Raw genomic sequence first — 9,116 nt, 5'->3', positions numbered from 1 at the left:
CCCTTGTGCCACCAGGGAGGCCCGAGTTTTTTCTTTATACTCTTTTGGGAAAGTTTTGGTATGGGGAGCAGCCTCACCCCAGGAGTTACTGCTCTCCCCAGTAATGATGATCCTTACCGTATGAAATTTGCACTTTTCCAAGCTCCTTCACAGCCTGTAATTTTTTGTCTTTACATCACTTCTGGGATAGAGGTTCTTATTCCCAAATCACAGATAGGCCCGATGGAGAGGAGCAGAGACTCAGATCACAGGCCCCCAGGGTCCTGCGGCTTCGTCTTAAGGTGGTTAGGCTGGGCCTTTGGTTCAGGAAGCCCCTTGGTGGGAAGGAAGGGAGGGTGTTGAAGGATCTGGGCTGGGCCTTCTCCCAGTCCAGAGGATGTGCACCCAGAGAGTGGCCTGACTACTTCCAGCACCTCTTGATTTTTCCCACCTCCACCCCCTTCTGATTCAGGATGAGACAAAGTCATCTTTCAGGCACAGGGGTCTTGGGTGTTTTTAGTCTTCAGAAGATCCCCCTAGTTAGGGGCTGGGAGCACTAGGTCCCAGGGTGGAGATAGGAGCACTGAGCTGGGAGTCTAGAGTCAGGCCTAGGGCAAGCACTTTCACAGATGTACCAGGTGACCCTCAGCAGGTGACTCTTTCTTTGGGCCCTGAGCTCCTCCTTTATTAAAGGGGAATGAAAACAATTACTGGGTAGCAGTGAGTCCTGGTGACCCAGGATTAGGGAGATCAAGATGGAAGGTGTTGATCATCACAGACCAGCGATGGACTGGGATACTTAGGAGGGTAAAAGATGAGGAATGATAAGACCCCAAGAAGCAATGAGCTCAGGGAAAAGGTATCTCACGGGGCTCCTGACTTCATTCTGAAGACAAATAGAAACAACCTGAGATTGTCTTCTCTCCTATGGTCTTATGTCTCAAAGGCACACAATTAAATTATTTATGGTGTTTGTTCATGATACATTCTCATGAGTTATTTAATTTGCTCTCACCAAAAAAAAAAAAAAAAAGGAAAACAAATAGTACAAAACAATAAAACCTCATATAATGTTATATGCCATTTATATCTCAATTTAAAAAAAATCTAAGACCTTTACAATGACCCACATCTCATTATATAGCCCCCCCCATTTTATTTCCCCCCACAGGACATCACCATCTCCACAAATGCCATGTTCAGTATTCTGAACATACATTTTTTGTAGTTTTATTGCATTTTCATATTCCTTCAAAGCATATGTTTTCATTTCAGTTGTTTTTAATTTTATAATAATGGCATCCTGCTGTATATAATTTTTTGGAATTTTTAAACTGTCATTTAGAATCTTTTATCAAATTCCATCCAAGATTATCCATCATATTACATGTCATGATTAGCTTTCTATAAACAAATTTTGCTTTCTGTGTACAAATCAGTGTTAATGAAATAAAAATAAAGCTGTATATTAGGTAAAAAACTATATTAACCTTTGATTCAAACATTATTCCCAAGCTTCTTCAGCTTAATTAACTACAAAGAATGAAGTGTGTATAGGCAAAAACTGAAAAGAGCTGCAGGGTACAAGAGACTCAAGCTTAAAAATATGAGAGCTCTAGATTTTATTGAATCCATGAAAAAAAATTTTTTAAAGATTTATTTATTTATGCATACAAGAGCTAGGGTACAGGCCAGAGATGCGGAGGGTGAGAGGATTCACCAGAGACAGTGGGGAACAGAACAGGCAGACTGACTGAAATACACTGCTCAGGGGAGCAGCGGGTGAGTCAGGAGAGGTCTGTTTTGCCATGTGGGTTTCTCTCTGGCCTGCCAGGGATCGAACCCATGCTGTAGAGGTTGTGGATTGCTTCATAGTGTGGTGCTTAACCCCTTGTGCCACCAGGGAGTCCCCATGAACAAAAATTTTTAAAGTAGTCAAATTATAAAATATCAGCTCCCAGTAACTTCAAGATTTATCTTCTTCTGAAGTTGACTTATTTCAGTTTGCTTCGTTCTTGGAAGCCTATTCAATTTTTTCCACAAGATCTGGAACTTCCTCATTATCCTCCTCTCTAGTAGCAAGTGATACTTTTCCATACACAGATTGTTGGGGCAGTGCTGGTCTCCTAAACTAGCCTGTCTGCACCGCGCTGGTGTCAGATGCTTGTCCATAATCCTAACAGTGTTTGCTGCCAGAGATGTCTGAACTTTTGGGTTGTTAAAGTGAATCATTGTTCCTTGGTTTGTGAACATATTCACCTCTTCAATATCAGAGATACTGTTTACCCCTAATTTCTTTAAGGAGAACTGAAGGTTTTTTTAATCATGCGCTGTAGCTGATCTACAAGTTACCGTCTTTCTGCGAGTAGCGCGAGCAGTCGCTTTCCCAGCAATGTACACTTGTGCTGCAGTTTGGTGAGTTTCTTCTGGTTGATGATCGTTTCTTTCATCTTGTTGGAGCAGAAAAAAACAAGTGGGGGATTAGGGTTGGAACTCAGGGTGTCTCTGGCAGACCAGCTGAGATGAGGCCTATTTGGGGGATTTTTTAAACTGACTATTGCAATGCTAGGAGTGCAGAAGCTGCTCAGTGTCTGGGAGGCGTTGTCAAGCTTGGGTCGAATCACTTCTATCCTTTTTGACATTCTGTGTTTCCTTTTCTGAGAAGTGTTTGTGCCTCTTGCCCATTCTTCTGTTGAGTTATCATACTTTTTTTTATTTTATACAAAATCCTGCCCAGAATTTTCCATGCTCAATACCCAGGGCAGCAAGGGAGGTTTGGTGGTATAATCACTGTGTTACAGGTAAACAACCAGAGACTCAGGGAAGTGAAGGGGTTTGTCCACTGCCCTTCTGCACCGAGCTAATGTCTTCTTCAAAAAACAAAACAAACAACAACAACAACAAACCCAGAAGTTTAAAAAAGATAGACTTTTTTTTCTCTCTCATGCAAAAGCAGATTTAGGTGGCCCCAAACTGGAATGATCAAATGATCAAATGATCAAATGGCAGAGCTTTCTGCTCTGCCAGCCACAAGAGGGTGCCCTTGCTGTTATGATCCTCTTGGTCTAAGATGGTGCTCTAGCTGTGATACCCTGTTACAAGCAACAAGAAGGGAGAGGATGCAAAGAAACCACCTGTCTCTTAAAGACAGTCCGCTTTCTCCAAAATTAACGGCCTTAGAGTATTCTGATTATATCTCAGTGGCCAGTAATAAGTTATCTGACCACACGTAACTGCAAGAGAGACTGGGAAATGAAATTTTATTCTAGAATGTGTGTGCCCAGATCAAAGAGTACTGATATGGTAGTTGGCACTTAGCTGTCTCTATCACAACTTCTTAGGGGACCCTAGTTACTAGGACTGAGGAGAGCAGGTGGACACTTGGATGGTAGGTGCAGAAAGGAAAAGAGAAGGGAGGGGGCATGAGGTAGGAGGGTTCTAGCATCTGGGTTAGGGAAAGGCTGAGTCATCTTAGCAAATCAGTTTTCACATCTGGGCCTTAGTGTCCCCAAATGTGATAGGAGGTGTTCTAAGGATTAAATGCATGGCACCTGGAATCCAAAGAGTCCAACAAATGGTCATGACTATTGGTAGCGTGGCTCCCCAGAGCTTCCCTGACCTGGCACCCAAGGCCTTTACTCTCCAGCTTCATCTCCCTCCTCTGTCCCTCTGCCCCTCCCCCTCCCCCATCTTTTAGAAAGGAAGGAGCACTATGGGTGCTTAGGTGGGGGGGCATGTCAGAGTGACTACACCTGAGGGGGTAATCCCACACTGTCAACATCCCAAACTGTAAAGGATGTAAAATAATGTCACTTCAATAAGTAAAAAGAAAAGAAATAAAAAGGAAGACCTTCTTTGCCGTGTCTGGTTCTGTTGTTTATGGACCCGTATGGGACTCCAGCAGGCAAGTGCAGGCCACACTATTCTACAGGAAGAAACTGAGATCTTAGCAGAAGGAGCGAGGACTGAAAAGGTAGGAGGTGATGAGGAGAAAGAGCAGAGGAGATGAGGAGCCTCCAAGGTGTGGCTGAGAGAAGAGGTGCACAGTGGGAGAAGAGCAGGTGAAAGGGTTTGCGGGGGGACTTCCCTTTGCTGCCTCCATTGGGCACTTCCATGAAGAAGCTTTCCTGGGGCTCTTTAAGGCCCTGGTCTAAGATGCTTCTATCTGAGTGACCTCCAGGCAGCCTTCCAGGTGCCCACCCTCCAAATGATGGAGTGCAGAGCACAGGGTGGAAGTCCGTGGGCACTGCCTGTCTTCAGCCTGGTTGGTCCATGGGCTCTAGACCACAGAACCTCCAAGTATCTGCCTCCTGGCAGCCTTGCGTCTCCTCAGCTGCTGACTTCTCCTTTTAGAATGAAGTTGTGTTGAAGGGCTGTTTCTGCTCATTTGGGGAGGGGTTGCCAGTAGAAGTACTCCCAGGTACCAAGGACACCCTGAGCCTGAACGAGGCCCATCTGAAGCGGTGGATGGAGAAGAGGTGGGTGAAGAGGAGGGTGGAGAAGAGGCGGGTCTGGGCTTTTCTGGCATTTAATACTCTGGCCCCACCAGCTCCGTATTTGCCCACCTCCTCCACACAAGCGATACCCAGGGGCTTAATTGAAACTCACTGCTGCTTTCCAGATGGACTCAACACATCTCCACCTCCAGAATTTGAACACAGGATGCCTTCTAGCAGGGGCGCTCGCCTCCGCTCTGACTTTGGAATTCCTCTCCGATACTTTCTTCTGCTGAGCCCCCACCAACTGAAGCATCTGGCTTGCTCTTGACCTAGTTTGGAGGTGGTTGCAGGATAGCTCTTATTTTCTCAGCTTTTGTAAACAGGAGGCCACATGCCCTCCACCCCAGCTCTCTGGCTGCCAGCCTCAAGGCAGAGCCCAACTCAAGGCTGGCCCAGGCTATACTTCTGTTTGCAAAGCTCCCATTCATTCATCAGGTGCAGATGACCCTTCGTCATAGAGATCTTTCCTGACTCCTCAGACCTAGTCATGAGCATCCTTTAAGCATCTCTTCCCCCAGCCATGCTTCCCTCTGTCACATCCCTGATATTATACTGTCAGTGTTTGTAAATCTAGTAGTTGGGAGTTTGCATGAGGTAGGGCTGGGACTGCTTCTTCTGGGGTCTGAGAACCCACCCAGATGCAAGCACAAGGTATCAGTGAAGATTTGCTGAATGAATGGAACATCATACTCCCCTACAGAGCTCATATTCATCCCTCAAAACCCACCTCAAATGTCCCTTCCCAGATGTACTCACTTCCTCCTCCCATCTTCCCTACTCTCTTCATTGGTGAGTCCAAAGCATGCAGCATACTCCTCAATTACAGTTCATGCCACACTATATTTTTGTGAATAGCTTAATATGGTCTCCCTACCCTCCATGGTCAACAGGGGCCTTCTGGGGAGCCAGGTTCAGGACTTTCCTGTCCCTGTGACCACAGGCTAATACAAAGAAAGGGCTCAAGAAATCACTGTTGAAACTTCGGGGTCTGTGGGCCACCTTACTCCTTGCCCAACTGAGTTAAGCTTTCTGCATGGTTTTGGGTTGGTGGGGCCTCTGGTACCCCAGTCACAAAGGCAAACAGTCCACGCCCCAGGTGCCTTGCCACAATGGGCTCAGCCACCCTGCCGCTGCCATTTGGCCGTGAGTTTCTGCAGCAATTCCTTTGGCCGCTGACGAAACTTCTTCTGGGTGAAGTAGAAGAGAATGGGATCCAGCACGCTGTTGAAACTGGCGAAGGGCCGCGTGCCTTTGTAGGCAGCCGCAAAGGCCTCCAACATGGAGCAGGGGACACGGTGTGCAGAGCGCACCCCCAAGTAGGCGGTCTTGGTGATGTGGAAAGGCAGGAAGCTGATGACAAAGACGGCCGCCACCACCACTGCCATGCGGGCTGCTTTGCTGCGTCGCTCCTGGGCCACAGGCTCTGCAGGGCCATCCTGGAGGCACAGATGGCGGGCCAGGCGCCAGTAGCAGGCCAGCAGGGCAATAAAGGGCAGCAGAAAGCCAATGACTGTGAGGGCCATGCCATAGGGCATGTAGTGGGAAGCCAGGTGGGGCGGGCTCAGGTCATAGCAGACGGTGCGGTTGCGCTGGCTGCCCGTGGTGGCAAAGACAGCTGTGGGCAGGCACAGGGTGGTCACCACCAGCCACACGAACCCACACACTAGCCAGGCAGTCCGGCGGCCCCCACGCTTGTGCCAGAGGGCTAGAGGGTAGCAGATGCCCAGGTAACGCTGGAAGCTGATGCAGGTGAGGAAGAGGATGCTGCCGTGGAGGTTGGCATAGAACAGGAAACGAACCAGGCGACAGGTTAAGTCACCAAAGGGCCAGTCGTCAGCTCTGGCATAGTTGTAGATGAGCAGGGGCAGGGAGCAGGTATATAGCATGTCAGCCAGAGCCAGGTTCAGCGTGTACACGGCTGTGCGGGTCAGGGCCCGGCGGGACATGAAAATCTGGACAATGACACAGGCATTCAGTGGGAGGCCTGCCACCAGCACCACTGAGTACACAGGTGGCAGCAGCAGGTGCTTGAAGTTCTCGTGGAAGACGCAGTGGATGGGTGCTGAGTCTGGCAGCTGGGCTGTTTCATTGTCCCACACCATGGCTTCCCAACTAGGCTTCCTATATCAAAAGAGACTGGGGAAGAACACATAACCTATCAGTGACACACCCACTGACTAACCAATAGGCCCCTGTCCCTCTGGATCTCCTCACCAGAACTATCTCTCCTATTCACCACCCCATGGAGGACCACACACCACACTGGAGTTTAATAAAATTCACGCTTGGGTGAAATCCCATTCACCTTCTTTTTTTAAATTATTTCCCACCAGGCTTCCTGGCGAGCTTCTATTTATTCTTCAAAACCCTAGTCAAATGCCTCCTCCATAGGTGAAGACTGATGACAGTCTTGGGTCTGAATCCCGACTCTGTTACTTGCTAACTATGTGACTTTGGGCTAGTGATATACCTCGTCCGAGACTCTGTTTTGCCATCTGAAAAATAGGAGGATGGTGCACTAACTTCTCAGGATGCCATGAGATTAGAGGCACTAAATACACAATGCAGGGCTTTCCTGGGCTCCTTGAAGTTTGGGGCTTGTGGTCAGGGTGGGCCTGCATGTCTCTTCCTCACAGATCCAGAACCTTTTGAGGAAAATGGTGGGGTCTGGTGCTTCCCTAAGAGCCCAGCTGGGAGTACAGGGTAGGAGGGCCCTGAAAACTCTTATTCAACATGAACAAAATGTTCACTCAGGGGCCTCCCTGGTGGCGCAAGGGGTTAAGCACCACACTATGAAGCAATCTGAAGCCTCTGCAGCATGAGTTTGATCCCCAGCTGGCCAGGGAGCAACCCACATGGTGAAGCAGACCTCTCCTGTCTCGCCCACTGCTCCCCTCAGCAGTGTATTTCGGTCAATCTATCTGTTCTGCTCTCCACTCTGTCTCTGGTGTGGCCTCTCACTCCCCCGCATCTCTGGCCTGCACCCCAGCTCTTGTGTGCATAAATAAATAAATCTTTCAAAAAAAAACAACCAAAATGTTCACTCAGTTTAGATTCCACCTTTCAAAGCCATCATCCTGTTTTGGTAGTGCTCTTCTTATCTGTAAAATGGGGGAAAGAAATGATCCAGGAGTTCTTTTTCCATTTGATTTGAGGCTACAAAGTCACATCTGGCAGAGTCACTGAGGCCACAGTGCCCCCTGATGGCTAGAGTGAAAACAGCGTCCTGAAGACACATGGCTGAGGAACCAAGTCATCTTACCTGAGTTAGAAGCAGCGTCAGAACTAGAACTCAACTGCCCCACTCAGAGGAGGCAACTTAGAGTAGCTCATAGAATGGAATGTAAAGGTTAAAGTCCAGCTTCAAAGCTAGGCAAGCAGGTTCGAATCTCAGCACCCCTTCTTCCAAGCTTTTCAACCCAGGGCATGTCACTCACTTTTTCTGGGCCTGTGTTGTCATCAGTAAAATGTGTCCTAAGCATGACATGCAGTAGGTGCTTAATAAATGTTATGCCATGTCACTGTATACTATATCTTGTCCCTCCATTTATCCCTTCAGGTTGGCTTTTTTTTTTTTTAATTTTTATTTATTTATTTATACAAGCACTGGGTACAGTCAGAAGCGCGGGAGGGTGAGAGAATTCACCAGAGCCAGAGCGGGGAGCAGAGCAGGCAGAAGGACCAAAGTACTCTGCTGAGGGGAGCAGCGGGTAGCAGGAGAGGTCTGCGCGCCATGCGGAACCCTCCTCCGGAGGCCGGGGAGCAGCCGGGGATTGAACCTGCGCTGCAGAGGCTGCAGGCAGCTTTGCAACCCAGCGCTCAACTGCTGCGCTACCGGGGAGGCCCGTTTCAGGTTGACTTTTGAGGAGTCACCAGCACAAATGCTATAAGAGGTTCTTGAGTAAGTCTCGCTTCCTAACTGGAAGTTCCACATTTGCTAGAGAGAATTCACAACTTAAATTCACAACTAAAATCTAGAGAGAATTCACAACTTAAATCCAATGGATATGTAAGACAAAGCCTTTGAGATAGTGAGTGGAATCCTTCCCTCTTTCTATTTTACAATGAAGACATTGAAGCCCAGGAAAAATATGAAATCTTGCAAATGTCCTCAGAGGGTGATAGAAGGTTGAGGCTGAAAATAAGGCTCTGGTCCAGATGTTCAGGTTCAAATCTTCCACATGTGAGCTCTTTGGCCTTAGCTCATAACTGAAACTTTGCCTTAGTTTCCCCCTTTATAAAATGGGGTAACAGTGCCTACCTCATAAGGTTGTTGTGAGGATCAGTGCCTGGCATAGAGCAACTCAGCTGGTCTTCATGTGAATAAACCTGCTAAATGAAGGGAGAAGATTATAAAGAGCTACATTAGGGCAAAACGTAACTCCCCAAACTAATCCCTCTCTAAAATCTGATTTTTTTTAATGATTTATTTATGCATACAAGAACTGGGATGTAGGCCAGAGGTGTGGGGGTGAGAGGATTCACCAGAGACAGAGTGTGGGGGAAGAGCAGGCAGACTGACTGAATACACTGCTGAGGGGAGCAACGGGAGAGGCAGGAGAGGTCCTCTGCTATATCATGTGGGTCAGCTCCCTGCTCCCTGGCTGGCGGGGGATTGAACTCATGCTGTAGTGGCTA

General features: G+C 47.9%; 1 protein-coding gene and 1 pseudogene across 1 annotated transcript; both read right to left on the bottom strand.

Moving 5' to 3' along the window:
• Positions 1–1,653: 1,653 nt before the first annotated feature.
• On the bottom strand, positions 1,654–3,635 carry LOC119254692 (transcription factor BTF3-like; annotated as a pseudogene).
• A 60-nt stretch (positions 3,636–3,695) lies between these two features.
• On the bottom strand, positions 3,696–8,774 carry P2RY6 (pyrimidinergic receptor P2Y6). The gene is made up of 2 exons (XM_037521790.2): positions 8,740–8,774; positions 3,696–6,599 (listed from the first exon to the last, which is right to left on the bottom strand). Exons 1-2 carry the CDS (start codon positions 8,772–8,774, stop codon positions 5,594–5,596), a joined length of 1,041 nt encoding a protein of 346 aa, XP_037377687.2. The 3' UTR covers positions 3,696–5,593.
• Between the last annotated feature and the right edge of the window lie 342 nt (positions 8,775–9,116).

The sequence above is a fragment of the Talpa occidentalis genome, unplaced genomic scaffold (genome assembly GCF_014898055.3).
Source record: "Talpa occidentalis isolate TD23 unplaced genomic scaffold, MPIMG_talOcc4v2.1 talOcc4.3, whole genome shotgun sequence".
Classification (NCBI taxonomy): domain Eukaryota; kingdom Metazoa; phylum Chordata; class Mammalia; order Eulipotyphla; family Talpidae; genus Talpa; species Talpa occidentalis.
The sequence above is the reverse complement of the archived record's forward strand: the minus strand, read 5'-3'. Positions and strand labels throughout refer to the sequence as shown.